At 39.1% G+C, this 21,734-nt stretch overlaps 1 protein-coding gene across 17 annotated transcripts in view; it reads left to right on the top strand.

The window, feature by feature from the left end:
- The window catches only part of DLG2 (discs large MAGUK scaffold protein 2), a 2,332,374-nt gene that overhangs the window by 2,249,841 nt on the left and 60,799 nt on the right, over nt 1-21,734 (top strand). For all 17 annotated transcript variants that reach the window (XM_037840899.1, XM_037840898.1, XM_037840904.1 and 14 more), the window contains 2 exons: nt 9,750-9,926; nt 18,748-18,823. In XM_037840899.1, the coding sequence (XP_037696827.1) occupies nt 9,750-9,926; nt 18,748-18,823 (253 nt within the window). The remainder of the gene's footprint in view (nt 1-9,749; nt 9,927-18,747; nt 18,824-21,734) is intronic.

The raw sequence follows: 21,734 nt of genomic DNA, 5'->3' as shown, positions 1-21,734 counted from the left end.
TGCTCTATTTTAAACTTTTTCCATAGTAAATATCAACTCATATTTATTGTTTTTTTTCTTCATCTTTTCTCACTAGAATGTAAGCTTCACAAAGGAAGAAATTTTTGTCTGTTTTCATTCACTGAACTAGCCCAAGCTCCTACAATCATAACTGAGAAATAATAAATGCTCGATAAATATTTATTGAATGAATGTATAAGTGAATGACTGAATGAATATACATCCTTACCTACATTTTCACCCATATATTTGGTTCCATGAGAGCAAGAAGCAAGCCTCTTGTTCACTGATGAATTGCAGCAGATTACAGAGCCTGACACATAGTAGACACTCTATAAATAATCTCATACTTAGTATTTAAATGAATATTACCTTATTTCCATGTGTAGAAGTTGAATTTCATTCTGAACTCAGTGTTTTTATCAAGGTGAGTAATAAACCATCCTCTGTCCTCTCCATCTGCCTTCATTCAGTAGGTGATACAGAAGCCATCATGAACGTGTTGGGATTTTGAGGTGAATGTTCCCTAATTCACAGTCTTGTCCTACTGCAATCCAGCCCTTCAGTCCTATCCAGTTTTCTGGACCAAAAAAAAAAACAAAAAACAGAGGGGATAAAACAAGTTCAGTATTGGGAGAAGCCAAAGTGATTGATTTCTAACATTCTGGTTTTGTGTTCTGTGAATTTCCTTAGGGCACTGATAAACCACCCTATGATGGTACTGAGAGTTTAGGGCAGACATTTCAAATGTTTTTGAATGTCTTCTTCCCGTTTTTCATATATTCATGAGAAAAATGAGTTTATCCATTGCCTGCTCTGAGCCAGGCACCATGGCAGCTGATATCATCTGTAAGGTAGTAAATGCCTAAAAGAAAGTGATATTGGAAAGAGGAGATGGGCTCACATGTTTGTGGCTCCCACAAGCAACAAGACCAGATGGGATATACAGGGAAGCAATTTAGATTTTAGACTCTACAAATACTGAGCACTACTGGGTTCTAATAGCTCGTAGATAAGTAATTCTTATAAGAACCCTGTTGGACAGGGCTTTTGCACATTCAGAAGCCAAGGTACAGAGCTATGATGTGAAGTAATTTGCTGAAAATTGCACAGCTGCCCAAATGGTAAAGTCATTATTTGAACCCAGGACTATCTGGTGTCCACATCTCATGATCTTTGCATGTGTTTTCCATATGTAAATTTAAATGTTGAAATGACAATTGTGCACCAGCAATAATAAGATTACATATTAGGATTTTTTTTCTCCACAGCAAGTTTACTAATCAGTGGCAGTAAGACCCTGAATGGTGAACCAAAGCTTGGTCTGCATTTTTAGCTCAGATTAGAAATAAAAGCCTAAAGTGGGTGCTATGGCAGCCCCTCTGAAATATCTCAGTTAATGAGATACGATTGCCTGATATGGAAGGCCAGGATGTAAGTGCTTGTGGAACTGTCATAAAACCTGGGCTGTTCATCCCATGTTTCTCTGTCCCATATTTCATTTTCTGAGTTGCCAACTGATGGATTGGGAGGAAAAGGCAATGATTTTAAGATGATTAATCTTTACAGCCTCACCCAAACCTGAAACCCATACTACCATTTGCCATGGTCCAGCAAACCCTGCCTTCGGGCAGGTTCAGATTTGCCTCTGCTTCTCTCGGATGGGGGACCTGTCAGTCGGCAATGGAGTGTAAACCAATCTGACAGCCTGCTAGGACACCCTAAGAGACAATGCAGCTGTAGTGCGGCCCTCAAGACTATGATGATGAGTTGTCTGAAATAATCAACACACAGACCTGAAATCTGCTGACACCATGCCCTTCAGGAAATCAGGAGCCCTGGAGACTTGGGAGAGATGGAAAGAGGAAAGGGTGGTTGCCTCTGGGAGTGAAGCTTCTTCTGTGATTATAATCAAAATGTCACAGCTGCGGGGAGGCCCAGGCTGCCAGGACCTCTGGCTGGTGCCCAATTAATTCCATCTCTAGTCGAGACAGTGACTGCCTGATTCCTTGGATCATGGAAATTGACGTTTCCCCAACCCCTCATAACATAGGGAGAAATAGTCTGGTGTGGTAAATAGAGTATTTTTAGAGTACAGTGCCTGCCTTATAAGGTTATTAATGATCAAATGGCATAACCCATGTGATATCACAGTCCATAGCATGTAGTGAATTTACCCTTCTATAAAATGGGAATAATACCCATATTTTAGGGTTTTTTTTTTTTAAATCACAGTTAATATTTATAAAATACCTAGAACAGTGCCTGGCACATTGTAAGGCCTACCATGTATACAGTTCTCATTCAATAAACAATGGCATCTTGGTTAGTGGCCTCTTAGAAGGGATTGACAGAGACTAATGTTCCCCCAACCACTATGACTGGTTTGCTGGTGGCTTGAGCCACCCCTTCACTAAGGACAATTCATTGTTCAAACGAATGGGGAAATACTGGCCATGCTAAGCTTCAGTCAGTCTGGACATGACTCATCCACAGGGCTGTGTATGTTATGGTCCCTCAAGGAGAGTGAGCAGTAAACTGTACAGAGCTGCCTGTTGCCCTCTTCTCTGGGATTAATGTGTTCTGCTTGAGGAATAGGGTGTCACATGTGTGTTGCATGTTCATCATTTCCTAAAAAAAGACAGGAAAACCCGTGCTGGACACAGCCCTGAGGACAAGATGATTATGAATCTTCCCCATCCACTACCCACCCCCGTGCACATACAAAAAAGAATTTGCAAAAGTTAAAAAGCACAATACAGTGTGATATAGGAGTAGTTGGCATGGGCACTTAACTCCCATCAGGGCAGAGGGAAAGGAAAAGGAGGCGTTCTTGGGATTGATGGAGGAGATGACACAGAGCCAAGTGATTCTCATTTAACATAAACACATTACTATCCGCCACATGGAAAGTTACCTCATTTTCCCATTTAAAGTGCCTTGCCAGCCAAAGGCATAGAACATGAGAGCTGGAATACATCTTAAAATATGTGTTATATACCAGCTGAAGTCAACGGAGGTAAAGGAACTTACTTAAGAGATCACACAGTGAGGGTATGTTGAAGCCAGAATTAGACTCCTGCTCTCCTAACTCCATTCAGGGTTCTTTCCACTTCCAGGTCTCCTTCTTTGTTTCTGAAACATTTATTTATTAAATGCATGAATAGGTGAATGCTTTTAAATAGAGAAAACAAGTGGGAAAGTCTGATTTTTAAAATAAAAGCAACTAAAATTCAGATCTCTGTTCCCAGTTCAGCATTCTTTCCCACATCACCCTGGTGGGAAGATGTTTTGAGAAAGTTTACTATATATGTATTATTATATTGCATTTAAAGGACACCATATTACATTTCTTTCCAGAACTTGTATCAATAACCCTTCACTCATCTCTAGGGGTGGGAAAGGGGTAAAGTTAAGGAACTATTGGTTGACGGTTACTATGCTAAATACTTTTTCTATGTCATCTCATTAAATCTGAAAATATGCTGATATGTAGGGGTGAGTCATCCCATTTTCTAAATAAACTAAGACTGACATTGCTGCACTGATTTACTCAAGGACACTCACCTAGAAAGAGATGGACTGACTGAATGTGTCTCCCTCCATTCCAAAGTCCCTTCTTTTTTGTACTACTCACAACCACTTACATTAACAATTTGAAAAGAACATATGCCTCCAAGCCAAGCACAGTGGATGGAAGAGAAAGCAGGCTTTATCTTCTCTGCTTTCGTTTTCTCCTGTTGCATATAAAGTTGAGAATCAGATCTCCCCTAATCAAGCAGAAAGCCTCAACTTCAAGAGATGAAGGAAATTGAGTTTAAGCACTGTTTCTTGGGTCTTAAAGTTGTCATGGAAACAAGGGCTTCTCCAACTAAGTAAGTTCCTAGCACAGAGGGAAATAATTTGCTGATCCATTTATTCATTCATAAATGCATCTGCAAAGACTCTCAGCTGAGGCTAGACCTGGGGACTCCCAAACTTCAGGAGCTACCAGTACACTGAGAGACCCATTCCATTCAAGACAGGAAGTTGTAGGCTTCCCAAAAGAGGTGCAAGCTGAGTGCTTTGCAGCTTCGGAGAAGGAAAAACCTGCTTCTTCTGTGCCTCAGCTTCTTCATCTGAAAAGGAGGGCAATACTATTTACCTCATAGGTTTTTTGTGAGAATTAGATGAAGTTTAAGTGTAAGAAATTAAAACCTGAATTCCCTTATCTGTAAACTAGAAATAATCATACCTATATCTCAAGCTATTTGCGGGGATTCAGTAAGATGAAAGTAAGTAAAGTGAAGTCACTTTGCATGTGGCCTAGCCAATAACAAGCACCCAATAGGTTGTTGTTGTTCAGTAGGGTTTTTTTTAATACAAAGACTTCTTTGACAGGAACATCAAACTGGTGACCTTCTCCCTCTGCCTGCCTGCCCTCTATTAAATTGCACTTCTTCCATCCTCTGTGTTTTCTATTGCTACTGTAACAAATTACCTTCCTCCATCTTCAAGGCAACAATGGCAGTTGAGTCCTTCTCAGTATATCTCTCTGACCCACTCTTCTGCCTTTCTCTTCTACTTTTAAGGACACCAGTGATAAAATTGGGCACAGGTAATACAGGAAAATTCCCCAATCCCAAGATCCTTAATCTTAATCACAACTCAAACCTTCTTTGCTATATATAAGGTACATATTCACAGGTTCTGATCAAGGCATGGGCCTCTTTGGGGGTACACTATTAAGCCTACCACATCCTCCATAACCACAAGACATATCAAGCTATTTCCCCTATTCCTAGTGACACTGTCCTTGGAGCAATCTTTACCCTTGTCATTGTCTGTTTTACCAGCCATAAACTGATGCAGCCAAAACCCAATCCTCTGGCCAAAACAATGGTCCATGACCATTAAATATTACTGCAATCTAAGCCCAAGTAGAGGGTGTGGGTTTTTTGTTGTTTTTTTGTTTGGTTGGTTGCTTGGTTAGAGGGAACTGGCTTGTGGAAACCAAGCTTGTGAAAACAACACAGCTTGGTATAACAGAAAATTCACAGGCCTCGGAGGCAGACTGGCTTTGAGTTGAGTCTTTCCCCACCACTTGATATTTGGTGTGATACTGGACACATTACTTAAATTTCTGTGTCTTCATTTCCTCATCTGTGATACAGGGCTACTATGTGCTTTGCAGGGCAGTCATAAGAACTGAATGAGAAAATGTGTACTCAATAAACTACTTACGCTTCTTTCCTGCAGTTTAGTCCATGGTGCCTTATGTGTGATCATCAAATCATGAAATCCTTGGGGATGAAATCTCAATACTATGCTCCTTTTCAGAAATTCTATGCTGAATTCTTAGATCAGAAGCATGGGCTTTGAGTCAGACACACCTGTCTGAGTCCTTATTCTGTTACTTACTAGCTTTTTTTGCTTCAGCTTTTTGAGTCTCGTTTCCTTTATGAAACCAAATATGGTTACAGTGCAGGATTGTTGTAAGAGATAAGAATGAAGTAGAATTTCTTCTGTCGGGCATTTTCCATGCATCAACCCATTTTACCTCCACAAAAATCTTTGGAGTTAATACCGTCACAATCTGCATTTCATAAATGAGGAAATGGTCTCACTGAGGTTAAGTAACATGCCCAAAATTGACAGCTAGGGATGGCAGGGTTGGAAGTTAAACCTAGGTCTCTTTTCTCTCCAAATCCTGACATATAACATATACACTATCTTGCCTCCCCAGTAAACTGATACATTGTATATAAAATGTTTAGGACAATGCTGGGCACCTAAAAAGGTAACTCAGAATCATGTTGCACAGTGTGGGGATGAGTGGCTATTTCCCTCTTTCCTTTCTAGTCTTCCCCAGTTGGCATGGGGCCACCACAAGTTGAAATGCAAGGGGTATAGTAGGGATAGGAGAGCATTATTCACATCATCTAATTCCACTTGTCTAATGGACTTGTCAAAAGCACCCTGGGTGGAAAGTGTGAGTCTTAATGGCATTTTATTAAAGTTGCTCTGATGAATTAACACATAAAGCAAATTAAAAACAGCTTATCACTTTTTCAATTAGGTGATGGGGGTACTATAGCATTTTTCCCAGACATGAGGATCCATTATTATCCAGAGGAGCCAGAAGCTGCTGAAATGTGTCAACTGTTTGGTTTTAAGGGACCTGACAAGTCTGAATCAGTGTAATCCTAGAGGGTCAGATTGTCTAAGATAAATAGAGCTCATGGAAAGAGCTCATTGCTGAGCTCTTTGATGACAACTGTGGCTGAGGACTTGAGTGGGAAACTTCCCCTTAAGGAGTAGAGTCTTGAAAACAGAATAGAGCACAATATAATGAATCTCTGACCTGCAGAGGACCTCAGGGAACAGTCTCTACTCCTCCCACCCCTCATTACAAGTGGAAACACTGAGGCTTAAGAGAGGAAGAGTTTTCCAAGGTCATTCCAATTTATTCTCATTTCATTTATTCCACAGGTGTGTGTTGAGTGTCTGCTTTGTGCCAGGCACTTACTGGGTCTTGAGGATAGAGAAGTATTTTAGATGTCTTTACACATAGTCCAGAAGACAGCAACTAAGTGGCTGAGTAGAGGCCCAGATTCCGAGTCAAAGCCCAGTACATTTTTTCAGAATAACAATTGTATTAATAATATCTAACATCTACTGAGCACTGATTAATGCCACATTGTTATTGCAATACTTTACATATATTACTTAATTTAATCCTCACCACAACTCTTAGAGGTAGCTGCTGTTATTATTATCCCATTTTTACAATTAAGGAAAGTTGAGGTCCAAAGAGGTTAAGTAATTTGCTCAAGGTCACAGTTAAAATTTTGACCCTAGAGTCTGCCTTGTTAACCACCACTTGCCAGTTTTCTGTTGGCCTATCTATCTGTGACTCCCAGCACTTTGCATCCAGAAAAACCTGGAGCCAAGCCAAAGGTTCAAAGACTTCTAGGATAACAAATACTGGGTCCAGAACTAAAGAGTAAAAGAACTTCAGAGCTTTGGGGAAGAAGAGGTGACCAGCCCTGAAGGGAGATGAAAGGTACTTGGTAGTGCTAGGTTGTAAGCATGGCCAGAAGGACGACAGGTTGGTAAATGGAACCATTTAATGAAATATCCAAGAACATGGGTTTTGGAATCAAACAGACCGGGTTTTATATTCAGTCTCCAGCACATGTGTGCCTGTGACATGGGACATGCCACTTCACTTTCTGAGCCACCTTCCCTCATCTACAAAATGGGGAATACTAATTTTTACCTCTAGGGTTGTCATGAGGTTAAATAAGACGATGAATATGAAGTTCTGAGCCATTTAATAAGAGCAAAGTAATGGTAGCCATTATGGTTCTCATCCCTACTAACTTCACCACCAGCACCTCCCAGATTGAGTGGGGGAAAAGGTAAAGAGCACTGAACTAGGACTTGAGATCAGGAGACCCAAGTGCCAGCCCTGGGTTATCACTAAGCCGGGTATCCTTAGGTTAGTCCGTGGGCTCATTAAATATGTCCCTCATCTCTAAAAGGGGTATAATACTATATCTATCATACCTTCTTCATAGGAATGGATTGAGTCCCATATTAGATAGTGTATGTGGAAATACTTTGCAATCTATAGAGTGTGTGTCAGGGGTGCACAAGACCATCCCCAAGTTCAATGATTCACTAGGTGGACTCACAGGACTCAGTATATAGTAATACTCATAGCTGTGATTTATTACTACAAAAGAGTACAAAGCAAAATCAGCAGAGGGAAAAAGGGCACAGTCCAGAGGAAACCAAGCACAAGCTTCCAAGAGTCCTCTCACAGTGGTCTTACAGGATGTACTTAATTCCTCCAGCAAAGAATTGAGACAACAGGTATAAAGTGTTGTCTATTAGGGAAGCTCATTAGAGACTCAGTGCCTAGGGATTTTATTGGGGGCTGGTCACCTAGGCACCCTCTGTCTAGCACATAAAATTCCTGACTCTCAGAAGGAAAACAAGTGTTCAGGACAGACCACGCCGGTTGTGAAAACATTTCAGGCACAGTGAGCCATTCTGAGGGAATGGTGGGGAGCCTCCAGAAATCCACGTTCCCAGATGTCAGTCAGGGGCCAACCCTGCAAGCAAGCCAACCTTGCAAGTCTCAGGCCTGCTCTATTAACTCTCTTTCACACAGAGTGAAATCTAGAGAAAGGATTTTTATGAGTATCCAATCCAGGAAGAAACGGAGAGATAAAAACAACAACAGTAATTCATACTTACAGAATGTCACTATGTGCCAGGTAACTTGTGTAACATTTTATCCCTACAACAACTGTTATCATCACCATCATCATCACTGTGATATATGGATATGTATATATGAGGAAAACGAGGCACCTGTGAGTCAGGAATGTTAATTTATGTGACTTCAACCAGCCAGAGTAGGGGCAGCATCAGGAGTGACCTCTGTAGCCCCGTGTGCTGCCCCACTCCCACCCCCTCTTCCTGGTTGGGGCTTTGTCCGAGCCTTTGAGAGAAAACGTGAAAATGATGGAGGTGGAAATGATCATTCTTGGAACTCAGACTGTGAAACTGTCCCCCAAATTCCATCGTTGTGTTGCAAATGATTTAACTTTTCCTGCAGTATTTGAGAGCTCTAGATGCTGCCTTCAGCTCTTTCTGGTTGCCATGACAGCAGATGTGACATTTCTTTCATGGGGAAAAAAAGAAGAAAGGAAAGAAAAGAACCACACTGGGTCTTCAGTGATTTTAGAAAAATCTGTTTCCCAGATACAGCTAGTTTTCATGCATATACTCCAAGAAAATTCTTCGAATGGAATCAAAGGGAATAAAGAGGGAGGTGGCAAAATCTGCTTCTCCAGAGAAACCATACGCTGTATGTGTGCAGTGGTGGCTTTTCAGAGTGGTGGATAGAGTGATGGACAATATAGGATTTGAGACAAATTTTCAACTGCTTAAGGCAACAGCTGCTTAGTAAGCTTTTATTCACCACTTAACTCTGCTTCCAACTCTCTCCCTTCCTCATCAGTTGTACATAGTATAGTATTTTGAGCCTAATAAAGGCTCAGCAAATGCTCCTTAGTGGGGAAATATGGTGCAGAAAGCAAGAATTACAATACAGAGTAAGTGGAATGAAGTGAGGCGGTAGGCTCAGCATTCTTTGGAAGCAAACAGGAAATCTGTATTGTTGTTCATATAATTTAGATCTTTCTAGACACACACACAAACATAGGCATGTATTTTTTCATTTATTATATTTTAAGCCTGTGTTTGTGTTATCATATTTTACCATTTTCCCCTATTATATAGGAAAGGGTTCTACAGGTCAGTACATCTGAGAGGATTCGTTCATAGCACAAAATGCTTCATTCAGAATGATGTCTAGGTTTCTCTTCATTTACTTCTTTTCAGTGATGAGTTAATCTGATTGCAGTAGGAGGGAAAAAACATCTCAAATATATACAAACTGCGTTTAATGTCACCCACCCTCACGTTATAACATACGATGGTCTCCAAGAAAAGAATCAACATCCCAGTTTTAGGGTCTATAGGCTGTCATTGCAAACATCAAGGGGAAGCAAGAGTCAACCTTGATTTGTGACCGAAGCAGTTGGAACGTGGACTGGGAACCCAGGAGTCAATCCAGGAAGTTGGTGCCAAGTGGATGACAGGCTCTCAGGGCAGAGTGAATATTCGAAATCATGACTCCTTTTATGCTGCCAGAGACTCCTCACAACATTCTCTTTTGTCATTTTCTGCAGAGCCATGTTTGACTATGACAAGAGCAAGGACAGTGGGCTGCCAAGTCAAGGACTTAGTTTTAAATACGGAGACATTCTCCATGTTATCAACGCATCTGATGATGAATGGTGGCAAGCCAGGAGAGTCATGCTGGACGGGGACAGTGAGGAGATGGGGGTCATCCCCAGCAAACGGAGGTAAGACTGCCTTTTGTATTTCCCAGTATTTGCTTTTCAGCTCTCCAGGGAGTGGAGATGAGGTAAGAGGAAGATGGGAGAGAGTGTTCACAAAAGAGCTTTTTAAGTAAGATAGTCAATCCTTGAGAAACTTGTCAGTGGTGACAGGTGATACAAATTAAAAATTCTCATTCTCCTCATATTAGAGTTTTTACCAAAATTGGTGACGGTGACAAGGCAGAAGGAAAGAAAGAGGATCAGTTCACACTGCCTTCCTAAAACCTTTGCTAGCATTCACATGTTAATACATATGTTTGCTAGGCTTATCAGCTTCGATGCTGGCTTGGAAATTCAAAGAGCTTATTCCAGAGGTTCAACATTTGCCAGAGAATTTTATAGAAAGGTCAAGGTGAAAGCCAAATAAAGTAGATGATTTACTAGACTAGACAAAGATCCTGGCTGTGTAATGCCTGTAAATATCGATGGAGAAACCTGAAAACCTCCCTCTCAAATTCAGATGCTTAGGATATGAGCTGTCAAACATCTGGAAATTCTAAATACTGGGTTTTTACAATTGTTTTTTACTGTTTCATTTACTCTTGTGTCCCACCCCACTCTCCCAACTCCCAGCTTTCACTAGGATATTTGCTTCTATGTACATGTTCCCTAAGTGAAAACTGTCTTACTCCTCCTCCAAGCATCTCTTCAATTCTGCTTTTGAAAGGCAGGAAAATGTTTCAGAAGCTTCATCTGTCCCAGCGAGACACCACCAGAGAGAAACTTTCTAATCTTCACCACCAGAGACAAACTTTCCTTCCTATGAATATCTTTTTGGCTCCAAGATGTTATCAAAGAAATAGAAACGATTTTCTGTACCTAGGATATAGATGATGGTATGAAATCAAAGTCAGGAATGATGCTTATTCAAAGCAGTCACCGCTTTTCTCAAGCTGCAGTTTTCTCAAATGGCCCCCACCTTCATATCCAAACACCCAAAATACCTTTGTAAATTGTCTTCAGTGAAGCCAGGCATTCAAGTGTTGCGACACCAAAGTGAATCAGTGATTGAGCTGGTACAAACCAGAGAGGAAAGATGTGAATTCTACCCAGGAATAACTCTGTGGAGGCTGCTCCCCACTCTCCATGCCCATGGATCTTTCACCAGCAGACCGTTCACACTGCTTGTTCTCTGGGTCTCAATAAACGTTTGGCTCCTGGATTACTGCCTGACATTGCTTTGGGAGGGAAATTCTGACTTTGTACTATGGCTTGTAGTATTTTTTGAAAGGTCATTTATTCAAAGCAGTGAGTCAACACTAGTTTGTTTCTACTTACTGTTTCTCCAATTCCATTTACTTCAAAAAGTGGCAAAGCAACATGCCTTTTGGTTTGCTTCCATTTAAATAATCAGAGCTGGCTGCGGGGCTGTTCTTTAGAAGAAGGAACCATCTTGCTGAACACAGCCCCATAGGATAGAAACGGAGTGGAGGGAGGAAAGCTATGGGGAAGTACATTTCAGTTCATTTTAAAGAAATCCCTTTCATAGTCTGATGTTGGATAGCATGGACTGCCTGGGAAGATAAAAAGCAAGAACAGTGCTTTTCAAACCAAGAGAACATGCTACAAACTTAGATATACCTACTCTCTGCCCCCCACCTCCACATGCCTAAGATTTTTATTCAGTACATTTGGAGTAGTTCCTGGAGTATCTGTTCCTTCAGGTGATTCCAGTGATGAAAGATCCCTTGGTAGGAAATATGAAATGGATCCAAGCTTTGGATGGGCAATAAGAACTATATGATTTTCAGGACCTTTCCAACCCTGAGATTCTGTGATTCTAACCAGTCATGTCAATGGACATTCATTTGTACAATTGCACATCATTTTCCCCCTAAGGAACAGTCTCAGTTCTATTCCTCCTGAGATAATTTTCCACTTGCTCCTTATCATTGTTGAACTGGCTGTTTCTCTCTTATTTTGGATGAAAACCATCTTAGCAACCATACTACAGATGGCCTGGAAAAGAAGTTTAGTCTAGTGACTCTAATGTTGGTAGTTATTTCCCTTCTATTTCATGAAGGGTGCAGTAACCCAGAAAAAATACATATATATAATAAAATTTATAGATGTAAATTAATTTCTGTCAGATTCTCTCCTTAGGATTTTAATTCTTTCAAAAATATACCATTATTTTATGGTTATACAAGTAACACATTTTCATTGCAGAAAAGTGGGAAAATTTAGAAAAGTATAAAGAAGATAAAAATCACTTATAATCCTACCTTACATAGAGTCCTTATCACTTACTGATTATGATTTTTAAAATCTGTTATGAAACTTTGCTGGGCCTGATCTTTAATATTTTACTTCTAAATGAGACATTCTCATTTTCACACTGCAATCAGGATCATAAAACCATAGCTCAGAATAAATGGTACTAATACAAATCTGATTTACTATTAGATTAAAAGTGTTTTCTTTTGTTTTTTAATCTCTAATTCCTCTGTAGCCCCTTCCTGACTATGGTTCCTCTAATAGAGCTGGACTAGAACAATCTCATGGATATCATTGGTGTATGACTTTACTTCTTTGTAAAAATATTTCTCTATCAATGATTTCATGAAATTGTCCCAATGAAACCATAAGGTGAACAGTATGAAATTAGTGCCTCTCTTTTACAGGTCAGGCAACTGGGACAAGTGATGGCAAGTGACACTATTTAAAGCATTAACATAATCATCTTAGCAGCAGCCTATCGTGTACTGAGTTCTTACTATGTATCAGGCACTGTGCTAAGCAATTTTCCTGTATTAGCTCATTTAATATTCACCATAATTTTTGGAGGTCTGTGTTAATAGTCTAATTTTACTAATACAAAACCTGAGATCCTAAGAGATGAACCTGCACTTAATCACAGAGCTAGTAAACAGTAGAGGCAGAATTCAACCCCAGGCTTGTGTGTTTTCAGAGCCTGGGCTATTACCACAGCGCCTCTGTTCTCTGAGATTACATAGCTTGTGTGTGGCCAAGCTGGGATTTGTCCCACAGTCTTTTATTCCAAGTGTCTGTCCACTGCCCCACAATGACTGAGTTCACCTGTGTTCTCAGCAGCTTGCAGCTAGCATTACGTAAGAGTTTACTCGCCTAGCCTTTGAGATGCAGCAAGCCTGTGGCATTTCAATTCTCCTTCCAGTAGGATCCTGTGGAGGCCAGGCAAAGGAACTCCAAGTGCCAAGCAAATGATGGTCCCACCATCCAGTGTACCAAGCTTGACCCATTATGTGTTTAACCAGAACCTGAAAATACCTGATGGGAAATGGATGAGTGGATAGAGGGAGATGGTTGGGCTCATTAAAGCATGACCATTTGGTGCTCTCTGGAGGCGCCAGGTGTCAGAATTCATTGCTCACATTTTGCCATCCAGTTTAGGTTTCCAGTATTCTGGTCAGTGACCAGGCTAGGGCAGGGAGGATTATTTCTGCTTAAATAATCTAATTAATTGCTTGACTCTGAGTACAAGAGAAGTATGGTGGTAGTTCTCAGAGACCCAGTATATCAATATGATGGTTCATCATTTCTTTATTAACATCATTTTTCTGCCAAAAGAGATTTACTCAGTAATACAATTAGAGAAGGTGATGCTACACCTACACATAAATTCTTACCAAGTTGTGGAAAAAGTTGTGAAATGGTAAAACCTTTATAGGAAACACTAGCAAGACATTTAACTTCTCTGAGCCTTAGTTTTCTCAACTAGGCCAAAAGCTAGTAGCCTCCTTGAGGGTTCATTAATTCACTCATTCATTCATTCAACAAAGATTTATTACGTACCTGCTATGTACTCAGTATTAGGCACTGGCTTTTTATATAGTTTAGAGATATCATAGGTAAAATGCTTAGCACTGCTTCTAATATTTAGTACACATTCAAATGATGGTTATTTTCTTTTATTTAGCCTTTGAACTTTTGGTGCCAGAGAAAAGAACACTGCGTTAATTAGTGCCCTATTTCCTAGCACTAACCCTCATTTCAACAGGAAAGTATCCAAATGCATCCCAAGAAGCTCTAGGAGACAGAAAGTTGCTGAGGCAGATAAGGGGGAAAAGGAATAAGCCACAGCCACTGCTACCAAGAAGACAGAGCCTCAAGAGGTGATAAACATGGGCCTCTGTGGCAGGAAAGCACAAATTTGATGGGGTTTCAGTGTACACCAAAAAACGAAACACCAATTTAATATTTGCGAAGTAATGTTGCACATAGGCATTTGGCTAACCTGGATTTCAATGTTAAAGCAAATTCTTTCTGAATTTGGAGGCCTGCCAGTTATTGAAATGGCACTACCTCATTGATCATATGCTTGAATCTAGTTATGGTTTATTTAATTCAGCACATCTGTAGCATGGGGGTACATGGGAAAGGGAATGCTTATCATTTGTGTAAAACTCAGCCTGGACTTCCAGGGATCTGTATTGGCCTTAAAACTGCAAATGACCCATCCAAAATCTCATGTTTGTCAAGAATTCCTTTTAGATAATGCAAGTATTTAAGGAATGTGCTGGTTTGAATGTATTATGTCCCCGAAAACGCCATTATCTTTGATGTAATCTTGTGTGGGCAAACATATCAATGTTGATTAGATTGTAATTCTTTGAGTGTTTCCATGGAGATGTGCCCCACCCAACTGTGGGTGATGACTCTGATTGGATAATTTCTATGGAGGTGTTACCCCACCCATTCAGGGTGGGTCTAAATTAAATCACTGGAGCCATATAAATGAGCTGACAAACAGAAGGAACTCAGTGCAGCTGAGAGTGACATTTTGAAGAGGAGCTACAGCCAAGAGGGACACTTTGAAGAATGCACAGAAGCTGAGGGAGTAGCTGCAGATGAGAGACAGTTTGAAGACGGCCGTTGAAAGCAGACTCTTGCTCCAGAGAAGCTAAGAGAAGACAAATACCCCAAGGGCAACTAAGAGTGGCATTTTTGAGGAACTGCAGCCTAGAGAGGAACATCCTTGGAGAAAGCCGTTTTGAAACCAGAACTTTGGAGCAGATGCCAGCCATGTGCCTTCCCAGCTAACAGGTTTTCCGGACACCACCGGCCATCCTCCAGTGAAGGTACCCGATTGCTGATGTGTTACCTTGGATACTTTATGGCCTAAAGACTGTAACTGTGTAACCAAATAAACCCCCTTTTATAAAAGCCAATCCATCTCTGGTGTTTTGCATTCCAGCAGTGTTAGCAAACTAGAACAAGGACCTTGAACACTATTTCCCAAAATGAGTGGCTGTTAGAGACTGAAGTTGGCTGTCAGAGGATATGTATTCAGGCCTTGTTGCTCCGGCTTTCTAGTTTAGTAAGCTCCAAGTCTCAGCTTCCCCATCTGTCAAATGGGACTGATAATACCTACAATACTGGGTTTTTCTGAGGACCGAATGAAATAATGTAAATGTAAAGGAACTTCTTTAATAATTATATGGTAAACTTCAGTAGCCAATTATATTATCATCATCATTATTAATGAAACTTTCAACTCAAGTGGGAAACAAAACTTTCCCTACCTCCTTCAGCATGAGGGAACCCAAACCAGGTCATGTCTATCTATGGTAAGGCTTTTTTCCAACACTTAACAGATTCTCAAACAAACAAATGTTCCTTTTTCTATGACCTGTTTCAGTATCAACAATAAACCATAGCAAATATGGGACAGGGGGTGTCTGTCTGTTTGAATCAACAGTCTTTGCAACCCCTTTACAATCTAAGGGACAAACCATTAAAAATGGCCTAATCAGAACATTCCTTAAGAAAATTGAAAAGGAACAACTTAGAAACCAGGGGGAAAAAAAAATAGAATGCTCTTTCTAAATAATACTTAGAGTGACACTACTAGGTTTGGCCTAATATTATGTATTTTGGGGGCCCTTATGGGTTATAAATAAAAATAAAAATAAATAAAAATTATGCAATATTTATTTCTATGGCCTGAACAAATAATCATGTGTTCTGTGCATATTACAAAGGCATTTTGACATCATGTAATGAAATAGTCTCTCTTATCATTAGCCTGGTTAATGCAAAGAAGCCAGGATAAAGTTCAAGGTTCTAAGAACAGTTTTAAAAGGATTCAAAAATATGAATATGAATTAATATTTGCACTTAGATTAAAGCTTGGAAAATATGATGAATCTCAGAGCAGAGCAAGCATTCTTCCACTTGGCAGCTTACCTTATCTGAAGTCTTTCTTGCTCCCCTCCCAACTGTAGTATAGTGGGTGCAAGTAGAAATTCATGGTGGAACATACTGCTTTAATATCTTAGGTTCTGATTTGAAACATGATTTGAAAAATTTTGTTCAGCTGTTTCCACTCAGATATTGTACTCGCACACTGAAATAAATGTATTCTGAAACTGTTCTGTAACTATAGAAACACTGAGCTTCACTGTGTTTCAGGAGAAAACACAAAAGAGCTCTCAGAAATTACTGATCTATGAATAGCTTAGGCTTCATAAACCATTTGTGGATTCAGGGTTCTCTCTATCTCTATCTCTATCTCTCTCTCCCCTGTTTTTAAGATTAGAGCTAGCCATGTATAAACAAAACATCAAGTTAAAAACAATGCTAAAATATTTTTTAGAAAATTATTTTTGTTCAAAATTATTTATTGAGGACTTAGTATAATAATAATGCTGAATACTATGGAGTGATGTGTGAACGTGCCCTCAAGGAACTTACAGACTTGTAAGTGCAACAGCAAAAATAAATAAACACAAAGAACCAAGAGATAACACCAACATAGGAGATATAAATAAAGTGCTATTGTGGTTTAGAGGAGGAAATGATTATGTCTGGAGAGGCTAAAAAAATTAAAGATTTAGACTTCTCTCTTTCTTCTTCCTCAATCCCTGCCTTCAAAGAGGCACAAGTCCTACCAATTTTATTTTTCTAATATTTCTCAATTTTTCTAATAAGTTGTCCTCTCCTCCGCCTCATTATCGTTTCTCATCATTTCTTGCCTGTATTATGGCAATCTCATCTAAACAGACATCTTTCCTCCTGCACCTTCTCTCCTACAGTCTGTTCTCTACCTCTACCGTGGTCATTTATTTAAAATGTAGACCTGGTTCCATCATTTCTCTGCTTCCTGTCTTCTAATAACTCATTAGATTTAGAAAAGGGTCCCCACCACCTTGCCAGCCTCACCCCACATTCTTCTGTGTACCCTGTGCACTCATCTTCTATCAATCTTCAGGTCATGTCTTCAGGTTATGGGATATGTTGATCCTCCTGACATTTTTCTCCTGACCCACTCTTTCTTATCCTTCAAGTTTCAGGTAAATTGACACCTCCACCAAGAAGCCCACCCCAGTGCTTTCCAGTTCTCCTTTTCAGATTCCCATGAGATGGATGCTCCCACATTGCTATCAGCAGTTATTGTACAGTGTTCTAGTTTGCTAATGCTGCCAGAATGCAAAACAACAGAGATGGATTGGCTTTCATAAAAAGGGGTTTATTTGGTTACACAGTTGCAGTCTTTAGGCCATAAAGTATCCAAGGTAACACATCAGCAATCAGGTACTTTCACTGGAGGATGGCCAGTGGTGTCCGGAAAACTTCTGTTAGCTGGGAAGGCACATGGCTGGCGTCTGCTCCAAAGTTCTGGTTTCAAAATGGCTTTCTCCAAGGATGTTCCTCTCTAGGCTGCAGTTCCTCAGAAATGTCACTCTTAGTTGCTCTTGGGGTATTGGTCTTCTCTTAGCTTCTCTGGAGCAAGAGTATGCTTTCAACGGCCATCTTCAAACTGTCTCTCATCTGCAGCTACTCCCTCAGCTTCTGTGCATTCTTCAAAGTGTCCCTCTTGGCTGTAGCTCCTCTTCAAAATGTCACTCTCAGCTGCACTGAGTTCCTTCTGTTTGTCAGCTCATTTATATGGCTCCAGTGATTTAATTTAGACCCACCCTGAATGGGTGGGGTAAAACCTCCATGGAAATTATCCAGAGTCATCACCCACAGTTGGGTGGGGTGCATTTCTACAGAAACAACCTAATCCAAACCTTCCAAATTAATCCCCACTAATATGTCTGCCCGCACAAGACTGCATCAAAGAACATGGCTTTTTCTGGGGGACATAATATATACAAACTAGTACAGCATTATTGGTCCTCCTTTGCTTCTCTGTTCCCTGCCAGACTTTGTTGCTATGAGCTCATTGCAATCATGCTCTTTAAAAATTTGTCTTTGCTCCCCAGCTCTCTGCCTGATACATGATAGGCAATAAATATGTGATGAATGAATGTAGTGGCAGATAAAATGATGAACCTTCAGAGAAAATAGGAGAAGGACATTTAGAGAAGAGAAAAATTCAAGATTATAAGTAACATGTTTGGTTAAGAAGTGAGAGTAAAAACCCTTAGTGATCTTAATGAAAAGGGAGAGGAAGGGAAGGGGAGAGGAAGAAAAAAGGAGGGAAAAGGAAAGGAAAGGAGAGAGAAAGGGAAAGTCTTGCTTAGTCTCCATTTTAGCTATTACTCTCTTCAAATAGATTTTGATTTATATATTTAAAGCATTTAGATAACAAATACTTGTTTTACTCTCTTTTGTTCCTTCCAAATACTATAACTCTCAGTACATTTAACACAGTCAAATTCAAGAGACCTGTTAGCAGCTTAGAGATATTGTAACAAGACTCTTTATATTGAACAAAGGAATGGAAATATTTTACAACACATTTATTTGAGCTATAAAGATAAGAGGAGAAGGTGTTCTTCATTTATTAAGGAATTTAGCCATAAATGACTTGTCACGTAATAGACTCTTTATTTTCAAATTTTTTTTTTTTTTTTAGAGTGGAAAGAAAGGAACGTGCCCGATTGAAGACAGTGAAGTTTAATGCAAAACCTGGAGTGATTGATTCAAAAGGGGTAGGTACAAAATAATGAAAACATTAAATTGCCTCAATTACTGTGGATTTAACCATAACTAACATTAAGGCTTTCAGGTAGCAAGCAAATTATGGAGCTACCAGACAGTAGATCACTGTTATAAATGAATTGCTAAAACTAGTGATATAATTTCAGATTAAGTGGGTTTATGGTAAACATATTAAATAGTGGGGATAAAGCTGCTAGAAGTCAATAGAAACAATGTATTGATGATGGTGATGCAATGACTATGTTGAAGAAGAAAAAGCAGCTTAGGTGTTTTCATCTCTTTAATTGTTTTCTTTTAAATTTATGTTCTAAAAGGATGGACTTAATTAGAATGTATCTACTCATCAGAAAAAAATTGTCTATTGCACATTATTAAGCTAAGACAGTGGTCAAGGAAAAATACATATGGGTCATCTAAGTGAATACATGAACTGTTGTGACAGACATGGAAAAAAGAGAATTGACAGATAAAATTTAATCACCAAAATTAAAATATTCACACATAGATGCACATGTAAAGCTTTTTTTAGTAACAGCTTTAATAAGATACAATTTACATGCCATCCGTGTATACAATTCAGTGGTTTTTAGTATATTCAGAGTTGTGCAACCATCACCACAATCAAGTTTAGAATATTTAATTCACCCCAAAAAACAAACTCTGCACCAATTACTAGTCATTCCCCATTTCCCTCAACCTTCCACCCTGCTCCCCCACCCAGCCCTAGGCAACCCCTAATCTACTTTCTCTCTGTAGATTTGCTGTCTCTGGATATTTCATATAAGTGGAATCATATAATATGTAGTCTTTTGTGACTGGCTTCTTTCATTTAACATAATGTTTTTAAGGTTCATCCTGGTTGTAGCATGTTTCAGCATTCCATTTTATTTTTATTGCCAAATACTGTTTCGTTGTATGGCTATACCACATCTTATTTAACCATTCATCAGTTGATAGACATTTGGGTTGTTTCTACTTTTTGGCTATTATGAATGCTGCTACAAATGTTTGTGAACAGGTTTTTGTGTGGACATATGTTTCATTTCTCTTGGGAATACAGCTAGGAGTGGAATTTCTGGGTCATCATATAGTAACTCTATGTTTAACTTTTTGAGGAACTTCCAGATTGTTTTCCAAAATGGCTGCACCATTTTACATTCCCACAGCCGTGTGTGAGGTTTACAATTTCTCCACATCCTCACCAACACTTGTTACTGTCTTTCTGATTAGAGCCATCCTAGTGGGTGTGATCTGGTATCTCACTGTAGTTTTGATTTACATTTTCCTGATGGCTAATGGGGTTGAACATCTTTTTATGTTCTTATTGGGCATTTGTATATCTTCTTTAGAGAACCGTCTGTTTAGCTCCTTTGCCATTTTATAAAAATCACATTATGTGTCTTTTTATTTTTGAGTTGTAAGAATTATTTGTAGATTCTGGGTACTATCAGATATATGATTTGAAAATATTTTCTCCTATTCTGTGAGTTGTTTTCTCACTTTCTTGATCCTATCCTTTGAAGCACAAAAGTTTTTCATTTTGATGATGTCCAATTAATTTTTTCTTTTGTTACTTGTGCTTTTGGTGTCATTTCTAAGAAACAATTGCCTAATCCAAGGTCACGAAGACTTACCCACATTTTTTTTTCTAAGAGCTTTATAGTTTTAGCTCTTACGTTTAGGTTTTGGGGACATTCAGAGTTAATTTTTATATATGGTGTGAGGTAGGGTCCCAAGTTCATTCTTTTGTATGTGGCTGTCAAGTTATCGCAGAACATTTGTGGAAATAACTATTCTTTCCCCCATTTAATCATCTTTGTATCCTTGTCAAAAATCAATTGACCGTAAGAGTGAGAGTTTATTTCTGAAATTGCAATTCTATTCCATTGATCTAGATGTCTATCCTTATGCTGTACCACATGTCTTGATTACTATAGCTTTGTAATAATTTTGAAATCAGAAAGTGTGAGACCTCGAACTTTGTTCTTTTTTTGATTGTTTTGGCTATTATGGATCCCTTGAATTTCCATATGATTTTTAGGATTAGTTTGTCAATTTGTATCTTGTAACTTTGCTGGACTCGTGTATCAGTTATAATAATTTTTTAGGGATTTCTTAGGAAGTTCTCTATAATAGATCATTTTATACACAAATAGAGAGTTTTCCTTCTTCCTTTCCAGTCTGGATGTCTTTTATTTATCTTTCTTGACTGACTGCCCTAATTAGAACCTCAAGTACAATGTCTAATAGAAATGGAAAGAGTGGCCATCTTTGTCTTGTTCCTGAACTTAGGGGAAAAGCATTCAATCTTTCACCATTAAGTATGATGTTAGCTGTGGGTTATACAGCTTTTTAAACCTATTTTTTAAAAGTTATAATACTAGTATCTTATTGCTATATTGCAAAATATCTTTCCCCCTCTTATCTTTTCCTATCGTTTTTCTCCTCATCTACTTTCATTTACCTTCCAGTCTTAACAATTCTGGCTTCTAAACATCACACAGAACCACAAGTTATAGTCAATAGTTGTTACCATGAAAAAAACTAAGAATAAAAGTGGTCATTTCTCAGGACTTTTGAGCACCAAACCACAATTCCCTTGGATTTTTAAGTAGAATTTTTAAGTAGAATTTTCACTGAAACAGCCCAGTTATTGACATGATAATTTACTTTTCCCAAAATACTCATATGAAATGGGAATTTATTTGAGCATATGGTTCACTCTACAAAAGGTGAGAGTTCTGTGTCATCATGGCACAGATTCCTTTCAAGCAAATGCTGCTTATTTATATGGGGGAGGGTGTTCAATGACTCAGTGAGAGTTTGATGATTTATTTTGATACATGTAGTTAGATATGAATTAGAAAATTTTTATTGAATACATACCATGTGCCAGAAACA

Source organism: Choloepus didactylus, chromosome 6, assembly GCF_015220235.1.
Source record: "Choloepus didactylus isolate mChoDid1 chromosome 6, mChoDid1.pri, whole genome shotgun sequence".
In the NCBI taxonomy this organism is placed as follows: Eukaryota; Metazoa; Chordata; class Mammalia; order Pilosa; family Megalonychidae; genus Choloepus; species Choloepus didactylus.
Note: the sequence above shows the minus strand (reverse complement) of the source record. Positions and strands in the feature narration are given on the sequence as shown.